The 16,728-nt window shown below is 51.7% G+C and overlaps 1 protein-coding gene across 1 annotated transcript; it reads left to right on the top strand.

Moving 5' to 3' along the window:
- The first annotated feature begins 4,977 nt into the window (after positions 1–4,977).
- CENPS (centromere protein S) lies at positions 4,978–16,483 on the top strand. The gene is made up of 5 exons (XM_056795798.1): positions 4,978–5,132; positions 11,114–11,237; positions 11,615–11,648; positions 14,261–14,327; positions 16,040–16,483. Exons 1-5 carry the CDS (start codon positions 5,070–5,072, stop codon positions 16,175–16,177), a joined length of 426 nt encoding a protein of 141 aa, XP_056651776.1. The 5' UTR covers positions 4,978–5,069; the 3' UTR covers positions 16,178–16,483.
- Positions 16,484–16,728: the final 245 nt, after the last annotated feature.

Raw genomic sequence — 16,728 nt, 5'->3', positions numbered from 1 at the left:
ATAAGGGACCTATGCACTGGGGACTCTGGCATTCCAAAAGAATCCCCCAAACCTGGTGTTAAATTTAATTGTGGTTGGACACTGAATATTTAAATTGGTGGTTGCCAGGTATTTAATTTCTAAATCCTAAAATGAATTACTAAAGTAAATGGAATTTGTGGTAGTTTATTTACAATAGAGGGAAGATATTAAGGAAGAGAGAAAAGGGGAGAGAGAGAGAACTCTGGCTTCCTCTGAGCCAGGTAGAACTTCTAAGGCCCTAATTAGGGAAAAGAGTCTCAAGATGATGGACCTTTCTCAATGGTTTATACCTCCGAGAAAGGCAGGGTCATTAAGTCAGCCTTTCACTCACCAACGGTGACCATCTAAAAGGAAAGCAGTCTGAGGTCTACTGCACGAGCTCCTGCAGGGGGTCCAGTTCCTCCAGTTCAACTCTGAGTCAGAGATCTCAATCGAATATCGAATACAATTGAATATCTATTCTTCTGGCCTCTGGTCCTCTTTTTAAAGATCTTTAAAGACTGCTCACTCTTTAGTTTACACCTTCTTTGGTTAGATTATACCTATTTTGATTACTTAACATCTTTTTTTGGTTAGTTCACCTTTTGTAGTTAGTTAACACCTTTTTGTAGTTAAAATGGGTAGATATACTTCAAATACTGAGTTACCATTTTAGGGGGATTAAAATCTAAAAACAGATTGTGAATTACAATTCAATCTTCCCAATAAAGGAAGAGCTAAGTACCTTCATTGTTACAATCAGGGGAGAGCCAAATCCGATCTTCACACTGGGCATGCTCTTATTCCCTGTGACGTACACATCAAACCCCAAAACACTCCACCTGAATGTGGCCATAGCCATTTTCCAGGATTGGGGGAGAAGGCAAAGATTTCTCTGGAATAGGAGATGACAAGCTCCAGCTCCTAAAGAAATATGCCAACCCTGATCCACACGTGGGACTGCTACTTCATTCCCTTTTGGGCTATTCCATCAGCTGAGGAGCTGCTACTCCACACCTGGAGGGCTGTCATTCTATCAGCTCCAGAGAAGCTACTCTCCTAGCCCTGGGCTTGTCCAGCAGCCCTAGGGCTACCTGATTAACCCCCAGATCATCCCACCAGCCATGATACCACCATAAAACAATTCTTCAAATAAAATTCTGTTCTTACTTCTGGACTGAACAGAGTTTGGGTCTCCCATAATTGGGGCGAGACCCTACCTCTTGGGTATGTTTCTCCCACAACAGTTTGACTCTAACCTCAGATCCTTATTATGTTGTTGTTCAGTTGTTTCGGTGAGGTTCAACTTTGTGACTCCTATTTGGGGTTTTCCTGGCAGTAAGACTGGAGTGGATTGTCATTTCTGTCTTTAGCTCACTTAACAAATAAGGAAACTGATGTCAACAGGGTGAAGTGACTTACCCAGGGTCACACAGCTAGTGTCTGAACGATCCAATTCCAGATCTAGTGCTCTATCCACTGCACCACTTGGCTACCCTAATATCTGTGTGATCTTGGGCAAGTCACCTCGCCTCTGCCTGCCTCTGTCTATCTTTCTGTAAAAAAGGACTAAGTATAGTACCTACCTTCCAGAGTTGTTGTGAGAATTAGATGGGCTCTTTTTGGAAAGATGCTTTGCTGGTCTTAAATTAGTGCTGTGCCCATATATTCTTGTTGCTACTACTTATCTTACATATCTGAAAACAACTCAGGAAAGGCTCCCTCTGTTCTCATCTGCCTCAGTGTTTTCTTCTGCCAAGTGAGGATGACAGACAAGATGCACTCCACGTACAAGTCTGTCATCTGATGCTTGGCCTGGAGAAAACTTAAAGGGACTCGCCATCCAAATGGCCCACTTTAAGGGACCAGAACAGAGTGGATCTTCCCAGCCCTTCCCACTCTTCTGCCTTGGAACCAGTCCATACTATTGATTCCAAGATGGAAGGTAAAGGTTTAAAAAAAGAAAGAGAGACTGAATGACCCCTTGGCAGCGTAGCCAGTAATACTCTAATAGAGTCAATCAAGTAACTGGGAGAATGACATGTAGACGAGAAGGGAGACCTGTTCTGTTTGGACCCAGAAGGCAGATTCAGGAGGAATGGATGGAAGCTGTTGTTGCTAAGTGCAGTCCAACTCTACATGACTGGACCTGTGCCATGGGGTTTGCTTGGTAACATACTGGACTGGTTTGCCATTTTCTTCTCTAGTGGGTCCCCATTTTACAGATGAAGAAGTGAGGCAAACAGGGGTCAAGTGATTTATCCAAGATCACACTCCATGTAGTTAGTGCCTGAAGACAGATTTGAATTCAGATCTTCCTGACTCCAGATGCAGTATTCTATGTACTGTGGTGCCACTTAGCTACCCTGGCAGTTTTAGAAAGGGTAGTTTAGACTTAATGCCAGGAAAAGCTTCCTAACAACCACAGTTGTCCAAAGGGGGAATGAACATCTGGGAAAAGTGATGAATCCTGGATGTCTTCAAAAAAAGACTGGATGGGGGGCAGAAGTGGCAGGTCTAAAATATGGGGAATCCTGGGTTCCAATGTAGCCTCAGACACATCCTAGCTGTGTGACCCTGGATAAGTCATTTGACCCCCATTGCCTAGCCCTTACTGCTCTACTTCCTTGGAACCCATCCATAGTATTGATTCTAAGATGGAAGATGAGAGTTTTCAAAAAAGAGAGAGACGGAGGACTTTGTGAGCTTTCCATCGTGATTGTGATGAGGATGGAGACCAGGGGGAGAGGGACGATGACGATGACAAAGATGATGCAGAATTCTTGTTCGGGTATGGGCTGGACCAGCTACAAGTCAGTGGCTTCTTCCATCCCTGAGCTGCAGAAAGGGAGGCTGATGGATGGTCCCCAAAGCTCTACTGTGGCACGGTGTGAGGGTGACCCCTAGTGGCCAACTCTGAACCTCATCGTTTCATCCGGGCCAGTTCAGCCTAGGAATACACCCAATAAGTGATCCTCCAGTCTCTGCCTGAAGACCCCCCGGAGATGGGGAACCCACCACCTTTCCCAGCAGCCCATTCTTTGTTTTGTGATTTCAATTGGGTCCAACAACTCTTCATTGATTCCTTTTTTCTTGGGAAAGATAATAAAGTGGTTTCCTGTTTTCTTTTCCAGTGCATTTTACAGATGAGGAAACTGAGGCCAACAGGGCTAAGTGACTTGCTCAGGGTCACACAGCTAGCACATATCTGAGTCCAGATTTGCATCTCTAGACACAACTGACCCATATAACATTAAGATTTTTCTTGTAAATGAAAGTATAAAGCCAGAAATTAAGTGGATGTCGCCATTTAGATAACTAAATAATAGAGCTGGAAGAACTGAACTTCTTCCTAGGTATATAGATGGAACAAGAATGATCATTTCATGGGATTCTTACCTGTCTGACTTAGAGTGCTCATGGTGAACACAAGCAAACACTACCAATGAACAAATGGAGTTTATGCATCAATATCTGATATAAAGATTTCAGTGGAGAAATTATGAAGTCCTCCAGTACCCTACAATTCACTGTATTCTTACACACACACACACCCATTAAACCCTTATTTTCCGCCTTAAATCAATACTGCATATTTGTTCCAAGGCAGAAGAGCTGTAAGGATTCAGCAATGGAGGGTTAAGTGACTTGTCCAGGATCACACAGCTGGGAAGGCTCTGAGGCCAGATTTGAACTCAATACCTCCCATCTCTAGTCCTGTCTTTCTATTCACTGAGCCACTGAGCCACTCAGCTGTTCCCAAATAGATCCTTCATCATCTGATACCCTGCAACAAAGTAAAAGGGGGAAAAAATCAAGTTGACACAATCAGCCATTATACCGGCCATCCCCAACAAGCATTTGTCGATGGCTTCCTATGGGCCAACTCGGAGGACCCAACAAAAGGGGGAAACAGGTCCGGCCCTCAAGGAGCTCCCAGTCCAGGTGGGGAGACACCTTGCAAACAAACAAGAGGGACACAGGATCCATTAGAGATAATCAACAAAAGAAAGGCACCAGGAGATCTGGAAAAGACTTCATATAGATTTTAGGGGTTTAGCTGTACTTGAAGGAAGCCAGGAAGCAGAGATGAGGAGGGAGGATGCTCCAGCACGGAGGTCAGCTAATGAAGCTGCATGGAGTCAAGAGATGGAATATCATGGGAGAGAAATAGGAAGAAAGTCATCAAAAATGATTGGAAAAGGAAGGAAGGGAGCAGTTTGGAAATGGCTGGGGGGTAGCTGGGTAGATCAGTGGATTGAGAGTCAGGCTGAGAAATAGGAGGTCCTGGGTTCAAATGTGACCTCAGACCCTTCCTAGCTGGGTGACCCTGGGCAAGTCACTTAACCCCATTGCCCAACCCTTACCACTCTTCTGCCTTGGAACCAATATGCAGTATTTATTCTAAGACAGAAGGTCTTCAATAGGTTTGTAGTCAGGAGGACTTGGGGTAAAATCCGACCTCAGACACTGTTAACTGTGTTATCCTGGGAAAGTCATTTTCCCCATTTGCCTCAGTTTCCTCACCTGTAAAATGAGATGAAAAAATGACATGGCAAAGCACTTCAGTATCTTTGCCAAGAAAACTCCAACTGGTGTGATGAAGAGTCAGATGGGACTGAAACGACTGAACCCACGAGTATATCAAGGAGGAGAGTGGTTGACAGGGTCCGAGGCTGCAGGGATGAAGAGAAAAATGGAGCCAAAGCCTTTGGACTTGCCTGGAGAGAGGCGATTTCCTCAGATTCGAGTTCTCCGGGCTTCCCGGCGCTCGGAATCTTATCTTACTTTTTTTCATTATCCATTCACAACCCTGACTTTGCAATTTCACTTATGCTAATTAGTTTGTCAGTTTGCTCCCGCAGTCCAACCTCTGGGCTCAATGTCGCCTTTCCCTTCTCCCGCCAGGCTCCCTGCCTTTCCACAGAACCACCGCTAGAGGACGCAGCGCGGCGCGGCAGGGGGAAGCGCTTCGCTCTCCAGCCCTTTCTGCCCTCTTCCGCGTTCCGTAGCAGAGGAATTTCCAGGGCGGGAAAGAAAAAAAGATTTCCCGTGTTGGGGTGGCCGCCATGGATCTAGGGCAGCGGGAGGAAGGCGAGGAGGAGGATCAGCGGCAGTTCACGTTCGTTCAGGTATGGGAGCGCGGGGCCCCAGAGGCCGGCCGACCCTCATCTTAATGTCTCAGGCCCCGGGTGCCCAGTCCCTGGGGCCTAGAGGGGTCTCTCCTGGGGCTGATGTGTTGGCGGTGACATCATCGGTGGTGACGTCATCGCCACGGCCCCGCCTGGCCCTGACACAGTGCTCTAAGCCTTAGCGGCCCGGACTTGTTCCAGTTCTGACATTCCCAGTTCTAAGGAGTCTCCCCGCTCCGTCTTTCTCTGTACTGACATTTCTACCCGCTCTCACATTCTAGACTTTTCCAAGAAAATAATTATTCAGTCATTGAGCTGGCAAAGAACAAGGACCGCCTTTTCTGTTATTCGGAAATTTCTGGGTTAACCGGGCTACTGAAAGGAAGCTGTGTTTTTGGCTCCCTTTTAATTTTAATTACATTTTAATTTTAAATGAAAAAAATGTACATTTTAAAATTTTTATTAAATTTTAATTAAAAATTTTAACTTTTTTAATTTTTTATTAAATTTTAATTAAAAATTAAAAACTTGTCTTGGAATGAGAGCTCTTGAAAAAAGCCCCAGGATTTGGGGTCAAGACCGGGGTTTAAATCCAAGCTGTTATATAATCTCAGGCATTTCCCCACGTTGGGCCTCAGTTTCCTCATCTATAACCCAAGAGGGTTGGACCAGGCGTCTATCTCTGTTCACTTCTAACCCTAAATCTTCAAATCCTGCTGTGGCCAAGCCAGAAATACAAGGTAGACCCATCCCTAAGGGGATTGTAAAGTCAGGCATGAGGGGGCAGCTAGAGTACTCAGTGGAGAGAGAGCTAGCCCTGGGTTCAAATCCAACCTCGAACATTTCCTGGCAATGTGACTCTGGGCAAGTCATTCACCCTCATTGCCTGACCCTTACCACTCTTCTGCCTTGGAACCAACATACAGTATTGATTCTAAGACAAAAGATAAGGGAGTAATATTATTATAACTATATAATATAATGATATAATTATGGTAATATTCTAATAATTATGTTATAACATAATTATGATAATATTGTAGTAATTATCATATTATAATAAAGGGGGAAAATAAATAGAAAATAAAGTCAGGCAGGAGATGACTACCCCCTCCCACATGCAAGCCCAGGTGTTTCTTAGCACACACTGGGCCTCCCAGAGCCAGAGATTGAGAGCTGGAAGGGGCCTCAGAGGCTAGATGCAGGCCAGCCCCCTTTTTATGTTTTACATATGAGGAAACTGAGGCCCAGCAAGGTTCCCTTACTTGCTTACAGTCATGTAGTTAGAGATAGAATTTGAACCCAGGTCCTGTGACTCCAAGGTAAAGTGGTTACAATTGTGCAGAAAGGGGAGAGATACAAGAATAAAAGTCACTTTGGAGACAGTTCTGCAGAGCGTGTGCTTGCCCTGAGATTCCTACAGAGTCAGGGCACAATTGGAGTTTGGCCATCCCCAGGGGAAAGTGCTGGGCACAGGGAGGGGGCACCCAGGGAGCCAGAGAGTGGGTCGGAGTACCCAGATACCCGTGATGCTTGCAATATTCCCACATCCCTCAGGGCTCTGCGTCAGGGCCTGGAATGACCAGGAAACACCTTCCTTGCTTGTAGGATTTCCTTGGGACACCCCTTTCTGGGCTCCCTCTGGGAGCTTTTCCCGAAGGACTTTCCCCTTTACAAGGATGATGAGGCTGGACTCCATTCAACACACCCAGTAGGTCTCTGATGAGGGGCTCACAAGGCTGAGTTTTAAAATGACCGTTTGAGTGCTCCACAGAAGCTCCGGGGCTGAGGAAGTTTTCCTAATGTCAGGCCTAAGTTGCCTCGGCCCCTTCTTCACTCACCCCTTCTGCCCCAGGGAGCCAGGACCAAAACACCTTAGAACAGAGACCTTAGAACAGAGAATGTCAGAGCTGGGAGAGAGCTTAGAACAGAGAATGTCAGAGCTGGGAGAGAGCTTAGAACAGAGAATGTCAGAGTTGGGAGAGAGCTTAGAACAGAGAATGTCAGAGCTGGGAGAGTCCTTAGAACAGAGAATGTCAGAGCTGGGAGAGTCCTTAGAACAGAGAATGTCAGAGCTGGGAGAGTCCTTAGAACAGAGAATGTCAGAGCTGGGAGAGAGCTTAGAACAGAGAATGTCAGAGCTGGGAGAGACCTTAGAACAGAGAATGTCAGAGCTGGGAGAGAGCTTAGAACAGAGAATGTCAGAGCTGGGAGAGACCTTAGAACAGAGAATGTCAGAGCTGGGAGAGAGCTTAGAACAGAGAATGTCAGAGCTGGGAGAGTCCTTAGAACAGAGAATGTCAGAGCTGGGAGAGTCCTTAGAACAGAGAATGTCAGAGCTGGGAGAGTCCTTAGAACAGAGAATGTCAGAGCTGGGAGAGAGCTTAGAACAGAGAATGTCAGAGCTGGGAGAGAGCTTAGAACAGGAAATGTCAGAGCTGGGAGAGAGCTTAGAACAGAGAATGTCAGAGCTGGGAGAGGCCTTAGAACAGAAAATGTCAGAGCTGGGAGAGACCTTAGAACAGAGAATGTCAGAGCTGGGAGAGAGCTTAGAACAGAGAATGTCAGAGCTGGGAGAGAGCTTAGAACAGAGACTGTCAGAGCTGGGAGAGATCTTAGAACAGAGAATGTCAGAGCTGGGAGAGACCTTAGAACAGAGAATGTCAGAGCTGGGAGAGACCTTAGAACAGAATGTCAGAGCTGGGAGAGAGCTTAGAACAGAGAATGTCAGAGCTGGGAGAGACCTTAGAACAGAGAGTGTCAGAGCTGGGAGAGACCTTAGAACAGAATGTCAGAGCTGGGAGAGACCTTAGAACAGAATGTCAGAGCTGGGAGAGACCTTAGAACAGAGAATGTCAGAGCTGGGAGAGAGCTTAGAACAGAATGTCAGAGCTGGGAGAGACCTTAGAACAGAGGATGTCAGAGCTGGGAGAGAGCTTAGAACAGAATGTCAGAGCTGGGAGAGATCTTAGAACAGAGAATGTCAGAGCTGGGAGAGATCTTAGAACAGAATGTCAGAGCTGGGAGAGACCTTAGAACAGAGGATGTCAGAGCTGGGAGAGAGCTTAGAACAGAATGTCAGAGCTGGGAGAGATCTTAGAACAGAATGTCAGAGCTGGGAGAGACCTTAGAACAGAGGATGTCAGAGCTGGGAGAGAGCTTAGAACAGAATGTCAGAGCTGGGAGAGATCTTAGAACAGAATGTCAGAGCTGGGAGAGACCTTAGAACAGAGGATGTCAGAGCTGGGAGAGAGCTTAGAACAGAGAATGTCAGAGCTGGGAGAGACCTTAGAACAGAGAGTGTCAGAGCTGGGAGAGACCTTAGAACAGAATGTCAGAGCTGGGAGAGACCTTAGAACAGAATGTCAGAGCTGGGAGAGACCTTAGAACAGAGAATGTCAGAGCTGGGAGAGACCTTAGAACAGAATGTCAGAGCTGGGAGAGACCTTAGAACAGAGAATGTCAGAGCTGGGAGAGACCTTAGAACAGAGAATGTCAGAGCTGGGAGAGACCTTAGAACAGAATGTCAGAGCTGGGAGAGAGCTTAGAACAGAGAATGTCAGAGCTGGGAGAGACCTTAGAACAGAGGATGTCAGAGCTGGGAGAGACCTTAGAACAGAGAATGTCAGAGCTGGGAGAGACCTTAGAACAGAGAATGTCAGAGCTGGGAGAGAGCTTAGAACACAGAATGTCAGAGCTGGGAGAGAGCTTAGAACACAGAATGTCAGAGCTGGGAGAGAGCTTAGAACAGAGAATGTCAGAGCTGGGAGAGACTTTAGAACAGAGAATGTCAGAGCTGGGAGAGAGCTTAGAACACAGAATGTCAGAGCTGGGAGAGAGCTTAGAACACAGAATGTCAGAGCTGGGAGAGAGCTTAGAACAGAGAATGTCAGAGCTGGGAGAGACCTTAGAACAGGGAATGTCAGAGCTGGGAGAGACCTTAGAACCCAGAATGTCAGAGCTGGAGAGCTTAGAACGTTCAGCGTCTGAGCTGAGACCCCCGCACTGCCCCACGGCTCTCACAGTGGGCTGTCCTGATCTCCACATCTGGCCCCAAAGGCTTGGAACACAGAATTCTTCCCGTCTCTAGAGGAGGCCGCGCAGGGGGCATCCCAAGGGCCCCGCGACTTCTCCCGGATGTCCGTGCCGGGTGGGTCTCGTTCTTTTGGGGTCTCCGGGGCTGCTCCCTGCCGTCCTGTCCCCAGAAGCCCCACCGTCCGCTCTGCCCGCACCCTCTGGCCCTTGCTGACATGGCTGCAGGGAAGGCCCGATGGGAGTCGGTTGGCTCTCCATTTCTGTCCTGGCCCGAGGCCTCCTCAGGACGTCTCCACGGGGCCCTTGTTCATTACAGTGCGGCTCCCTCTGGCCGTCTCCGCGCTGGGCCTTTCCTCGTGGTCCTGGCGCACTCTCAGGGGGAGCGCACGGGCCCTCTCCCCGAGTTTCCCTCGTTTCCTCCCCGGTGACAGTCAGAGCCAGCCTGGAGCTGCCGCTGGTCCTTCCTTCCCCTCCTGACCGGGGGAGCGCCAGCCCCGGGGCACCGAGGTCTCCCCCTGCTGCGTCCTGTGCTTCGGCCGGCCGAGGCGGCTCCCGTGTAAATGGCACCTCAGAGGTGGGCGGCTTGTGCGGCGCTTCATCCCGGCGGCCCTGGCAGGCAGTGAGGCCACGAGCGCCCGCCCGCCCCGGGGGCAGCACCGCGGGCTGGAGGGAGAGCTGTGCTGGGCAGGCCGAGCCGGAGGGGGGCCTGGAGGAGCGGAGAGTCTCCAGGCTGGGGGTGGCCGCGGGGCCTCGTTTGGGGAGCGTCCAGGAGGCAGCTGGTGCCGCCGGAAAGCAGAGCCAGGAAGCACTCGAGACCAACTAGGATTCCGACGGGGTGTCCCCGGCGTCTGGGCTCGGCTGCGGGTCTCACGGTGGCCGGTCACAGGCTTCAGGCACGCGCTTGGAGGGCAAAGTAAAGGCGACGTTGAAGTTTAGGAGGGAGAGAAAAACCAGCCTTCTCGGCGCTCTGAGCTCCGCAAGCACCAGCACTCTGGAGGAAGGGCCCTTGGGGCTCCCCTCTGACCAGGGCCCCGTCCGAGAGCCAGTGACGGCCGGCCTCGAAGCCCAGCAGCCCTTGAACAGCTCTGCCTGTCGGGCAGCTAGAAGGCTTCTGGGGGAGCCCGCCCCTCCCCACTCCCCTTTGGAGGCTTTGGCCGGTGCTCCTCATTCCGCCCTCGGGGCCTTCCGCGTGCCTGTCTTTGGGACAGACGCCCTCGGGCCCTCCCGGGCACTCTCAGCTCCTCGGGGCACAGACGTGGGTGCCAGGCAGAGGGCCCGATCCGGGCCTCCTGGGGGAACATCTTCTGCCATCAGGCTGTCGTCTGCCTTCGGGGATCCTTCTCAGAAAGTCTGCCGAGGCTGCGCTCGGACCCTGGCCGGCCCGAGCTCCGCTGGGAAGAGGAGCGTTTGTAAAGCCTGCGGGCGGGCGGCCAAGCGTCCCCAGGTGGCCTGTCTGCGCCCTCCCGCCTCGTGTCCTGGGGTCGACGCCGCGCTGGCTCTGAAACAGCAGGAAAGGCCAGACCGTGGGGGAAGCGGCCGGCAGAGCACACCCACTGCTTGCCGCTGCGCTCCGAGGCCTCGGCTGGCTCCCACTCGCAGCCCCTAAACGGCCCAACTCTCCAGCCTCCCCCTGCTTCCTCCCCATCTCCTTCTGCCCAGGAGGCTCCCACGGGCTCCGTCTGCCCCTGCTCTGCCCTCCTGAATCCGTCCTCCACCCGGCCGGAAGGAAAAGGCAGAACCGTCCCCGGCTCCCCAGGATACAGTGCCGGGGCCTGCCCTCCCCAGGGCTCGGCGCCCCTCCTGCCCAGCCTCCCTGCTCCCCCGGGGAGGGCTTGTGCCTAGGCCTGGGCGCGGGAGGAGGCGCAGCCCCAAGGTTTGGCCTTCGCTGGGTCAGAGCCCTCGGGCGCCGCCGCATGGACGCCCCCCCATGGGGTCTTGTGTTTCAGAGCCTCAAGGCGGCCGTCCACTACACGGTGGGCTCCCTGTGCCAGGAAGCGGCCGACGCCAAAGGGGTCAAGTTCAGCAAGCCGACCATCGCGGCCATTTCCGAGGTCACCTTTCGGCAGTGCGGTAGGTGGCCCCAGCTTGGGTCTCGGGCCCTTCTGTGTGGGCTGGGCTGGGTTTTTAAATCAGTTTCAGGGTTGCCCTTTGTTCAGAGGAGGCCAGCGAGGCAAAGGCGGCCCTGTCTGCCCCCCAGGCCCCCTCCTCCTCTGGGAAGCCAGCGGCCTCTCCTTCCCTCTCAGCTCCCCAGCCCAGGCCTCGAGGCCCCTCGCCTCCTCGGCTCCCCCACAGCTCCCCGGCCCAGGGCGGGCCCCCAGGGGTCCAGTGACGCCCTGCCCCGGGCTTGTCTGAAGGGACAGAAGGGTGAGGAGAATGAATGGGAGATCTGCGGGGAGAGCCGTGGGCGAGGTGGAGGAGAGCCGCTGACGCACCTCTTTCCTCCGCAGAACACTTCGCCAGAGACCTCGAGATGTTTGCCAGGTAGGTGGGGCGGCGGCCATGCAGCTGGCGGGCGCCCTCGGCAATCAGCGCTGCTTGTCTTCCCTCTGCCAGTGTCAGAACAGAAGTCGGCTGATTGCGGATTCAGGGATGGGGCCGCCGCTGCCTCTCAGCAGGAGGGCTTCAGCCTGGGCCAAGGATGGGGGGGGTAATTGCCTGCAGCTGTGGGGGACGTCAGAGGCTCTTCATCCCCCATTTGTCAAGAGTGAAAAGCGGCCCACGTTCATCTGAAGAGCTTCGCCTTTTACAGGTGATTGATGCTCGGCTCTCCCATTAGCACCTCTGGTGATGGAGCACAATGGCCCGGAATTGCTTTTATGAAGCCCTTCTCATGACTAAGGCCTGAAAGGGCTCAAGCTCTCTCGCTTGCCATCCCTCCCGGTTTTGTGCCGCCCTCCCTCCCCTTCCCTCTTTGTTTCAGTGAGGAATCGTTTGAATGCGTGAAAGCAGTGGCTTTCCAGAGGGCACACTGCCCTTCCTGCCCATCCTGGGCCCTCCCCCTCCGAAATGCCCGCAGCCTCGGACTCCGCCAGGAGTTCACTCAGCAGACCTTTCTCCAGGGCCTACTGTGCGCAGCGGAGAGCCAGGAGTGCCAAAAGAGCAGTGACAGTCTCTGGTCTGGAGGGAAGCAACGGAGGGGCACCAGAGTCTGGGGGAGAAAAGTGTCAGTGCCAGGGAGAGGGGGAAGGAGAGAGCGGCAGAGAGGAGAGAGAGAGGGACGAGAGAAGAGAAGGAGGGAGGAGAGGGGAGAAGGGAGAGAGAGAGGGATGAAGAGAGGAGAGGGGAGGAGGAAGAAGAAGGAGGGAGGAAGAGAGGGGAGGAGGAGGAGGAGGAAGAAGAGAGGGGAGAAGAAGGGAGGGAGGAAGAGAGGGATGAAGAGAGGAGAGGGGAGGAGGAGGAAGAAGGAGGGAGGAAGAGAGGGGAGGAGGAGGAGGAAGAAGAGAGAGAGGGGAGGAGGAGGAAGGAGGGAGGAAGAGAGGGGAGGAGGAGGAGGAAGAAGAGAGAGAGGGGAGGAGGAGGAAGAAGGAGGGAGGAAGAAAGGGGAGGAGGAGGAGGAAGAAGAGAGAGGGGAGAAGAAGGGAGAGAGGGAGGAAGAGAGGAGAAGGGAGGAAGAGAGGAGAAGAAGGGAGAGAGGAAGGAAGAGGGGAGAGAGGAGGGAGAAAGGAAGGAAGAGAGGAGAGGGAAAGAAGAGGAAGGGAAGGGGGGGACAAAAATGACTTTTAGCTGGACTAGAGGGTCAGAAAAAAAAGCTTCCTAGAAGGGTGACACTTGTTTAGGGCCTTGAGCAAACGAATGAATGAATGAATGAATGAATGAATGAAAAGACAGTTTTAGGGGCAGCTAGGTGGCTCAGTGGATTGAGAGCCACTCTCATATTAATGGGAAGTTTTGGATTAAAATCTGGTCCTAGGCAAGTCACTTCACCCCTGTTGCCTAGCCTATACCATTCTTCTGCCTTAGAACCAATATACAATACTGATTCTAAGACAGAAGGTAAGGATTTGTTTTTTGCTTTCTAGAGGCATTCTTAGCACTTCTGGGGGGCCAGTCCCTGTGCTAAGGAGCAGAAAACAGAGTCCTTCAGATCTCCGCTACGCCCCTCGTCCCCCGCTGGTTGCTTCCCATTTCTCCTCCCTAGAGCTGGTTCTCTCTCCCGTTAGCCCGAGCTCCTTGATCAAGATCTGACTTTTGCCGTCAGTGCACATAGTAGGTGCTTAGCAGATGTTTATTGACTGGCTGAGCTGTAGGGCAGCCCCTGTGGCCAGCAGCTCCCGTTCTCCCAGGGTACGTAGAAGATTTCAGCCCAGAGTGGTGGCGGAGGGTCCTGGGGAAACAACCTGGTCTTTCAGCAGAGAGAACAGTGGGGAGGCCACAGCAGACAGGGACGGGGCCAGAGGACTTGGAGGCTGGAAAGGAACGTCAGAAGGAGGACCGAGGATTGTCCTTTTTTCTAAAACATCAAGTATGTCACAGTGTAGAATAATAGGAGAAAGCTGCAAATGGTGGGATAGAACCAGAGGGAAGGTCTCGAATGCCGAGAGAAGCGCTTTTTATTCAGGAGCCGATATGAAGCTGTTGGAGGGTTTTCAGGACTCTGGGGTGCCTGGATCAGAGCAGTTTATCAGGAAGGGTAGCAGTGGGAAAGTGGCCTAGAAGATGGGGAAGGGCGGTGGGATTTACTAGATGCCAAGCACTTTTACAATTCTCATCTCATCTCACCCACCCCAAAACCCTGGGGGATAAACGCTGTTATAATTCCCATTTTTACCGATGAAAAAAATGGAGGCAAACAGGTTAAGTGACTCGCCCAGGGTCTCCCAGCTGGGTTTGAATTCTGGCATTCCTGGCTCCACGCCCCATCCCGCCCTCTGACCAGCCAACAGACAGACGTAGCCTTGTTATGACAGCCCCAAACCCAGCCAGGAAGGCATCTCCTTCCCATCTGGCCTCTCCCCTCTCCTTGCTCCCGTGCCCGGCTTCTCGCTCGCCTGAGGTTGGACGCGGGCTCCCCCTTCATCCTCATGTCCTCCTTTCTCTGGGCGCTGGCACTCAGGACGGCCAGCATCCGTGACTTGTTTCTGCCCTTTCTCTAGACACGCAAAGAGAAGCACCATTACCACGGACGACGTGAAGCTCCTAGCCCGGAGGAGCAGCTCCCTGGTGAGAGACGATGCCTTCCCTCCTCCCCTTGCCCCCCCACACCATCCCCAGGAATCCCTCGGAGCCTCCCGTCCTCTGCGGGCCTTCTTCAGGGTGATGGATCCTGCCCGCCCGATCCGCACTCTCCGGGGCTGATCATGGGTGCACCCCGCCGTCACCGCTGCCCGGCCTCTAAACGCTGGACCCTCAGAGCCCCTGGAGCATCCCCATGACGCCTGGGGGAGCTCCCACTGGGACTGCAGCGTCACCGCTACCCGCCACCCCCAGTGGTCCCAGACTGGGCCCTGTTTACTTTTCTCTAACTCCTGGATCAGCTGAAGACACAGCGAGGCTTCTGGGTGCTCATTCAGAGCTGAGACACCCTTAGAGCATCCCTGAAGGACGCCCAACCCGGATCCAGTCCAGCAAGCATTAAGGGCTACCTATTTATGCCTTGCCCTCCAAGAGCTCGGGATGGGAAAGGGAGACGCCATTTACAGAGCAGTGAGACGGGATGATTTGGGGAGGGGGAGAGTGTGAACCATCAGAGAAGGGGGAAGGGCTCACCCAAGGAAATGGTGCCCAAGTGGAAGGGAGCCGAGGACACAACCCCCTGCTCATATGGGGCAGCCTGGACAAAGGCTTTTCCTTCCCTTCCTTTTCCTTCCCTTCCCTTCCCTTCCCTTCCCTTCCTTCTTCCATCTCTTCCTCCTTCCTCTCTCTCTCTCCTTCCTTCCTTCCCTTCCTCCTTCTTTCCATCCCTTCCTTCCTCCTTCCCTCCCTCCCTTCCTTCTTTCCATCCCTTCCTTCCTTTCTTCCTTCTTTCCTTCCTTTCTTTTCTTTCTTTCCTTCCCCCTCTTTCCTTCCTTCCTTCCCCCCTCTCCTTCCTCCCTTCCTTTCTTCCTTCCCCCCTTTCCTTCCCTTCTTCTTTCCCCCTTCCTTCCCCCCTCCTTCCTTTCTTCTTCCCCCTCTCCTTCCTTTCTTCCTTCCCCCTTTCCTTCCTTCCTTTCTCCCTCCCTTCCTTCCTTCCCCCTCTTTCCTTCCTTCCTTCCTCCCTTTCCTTCCATCCTTCCTCCTTTCCTCACTCCTTCCCTCCCTTCCTTCCTCCCTCCCCTCCTTCCTTCCTTCTTCCCTTCCTTACCCCCCTCCCCTTCTTTCCTCCCTTCCCCTCTCCCCTGATTTCTTCCTTTACTGTTATCTTCGGCACTGAGAGGCATAGCAGCTCTGGAGAGAGCCACCCAGAGTGTGCCAGAGATAGCAGTCAACCTTAAGTCTTCGTGACACAGAGTGAGGCTGGCTTTGCATTCACTATTAAACCATCCTTTCTTTCTTGATACATTTTTTAAGAGAGCTTTTAGACTGGGGTTCTTAATCTTGGGGATCTGTGAACTTTGTCTAGACTAACTGTGTTTCAGTATAATTGGCTCCTTTTGTAATGCTGTGTATTGTCGGCCTTTAAGAATGTTATTCTAAGGAGGGGTTCACAGGCTTCACCAGTCTGTTGCCAAAGTGGTCTAGAACACAAATAAGGTCAAGAACCCCTCTAAAGAAGATCTAGAACCCTATTGGATCTTCAAGAGAAGGGAGCGTGTCTTAGAAATCCACACGTCAGTACTTTGGGGACTCTAGTCAGGGTTCAGTCCGTAAGCATTTATCACCCCGCGGGTAGGGCTCTTGTGTGTCTGGTCGGAGGAGAGGCACTCTGAACATGTTATCCCCAAACTTTATTTTAGCTGAATTACATCACAGAGAAAAGCGATGAGATCGCTCGGCTTAACCAGGAACAGAAGGGGAAGAAGAAAAAGAAGACAGAAGGAGGAAGCAAAAAAACCAGCAAACAGGCGGCAGTTGAAATGGACGTCGATGACTGAGACGGCCTCCTGCCCACACTGGACACTTACAGCAGCGACAGCCGCCCCCCAAGTACTACTCTTTAGCAAAGCCAACTTTGAAGGCATGAATGGAGAGAAAATGGATGCTGGTGGGTGTTTCTGTGCCCATCTGTTTTTACTTTAAATAGTTGACTAATAATATCAATACATAAGAAAGCTGGAAATGCTTAAGCCAGATACTCCAGCGCCTTTATTGGAACCCTGAGAAGGGAGTGTGGGAGCAGGGTGGATTTGAATTCTTTTCTTCATTTTGGAATTAATAAAATGTTTTTGCTTTGTTGTTCAGTTGTTTTTATCTTGTCCAACTCTTTGGGACCCCTTTTGGAATTTTCTTGACAAAGATACTGGAGTGGTTTGCCATTTCTTTCTCCAGCTCATTTTACAGATGAGGAAACTGAGGCAAACAGGATTAAGTGACTTGTCCAGTGTCTGAGATAGTGCTCTATCCACTGCACCACCTGGCTTTCCTACAGTGTTTTATAGCTAACCTTTTCAGACTCCAAACATCTGTTTTCTAGTTTCCAGGCTAA

This window comes from Monodelphis domestica, chromosome 4, assembly GCF_027887165.1.
Source record: "Monodelphis domestica isolate mMonDom1 chromosome 4, mMonDom1.pri, whole genome shotgun sequence".
Taxonomy (NCBI): domain Eukaryota; kingdom Metazoa; phylum Chordata; class Mammalia; order Didelphimorphia; family Didelphidae; genus Monodelphis; species Monodelphis domestica.
This window is presented reverse-complemented; position numbering and strand designations above follow the sequence as displayed.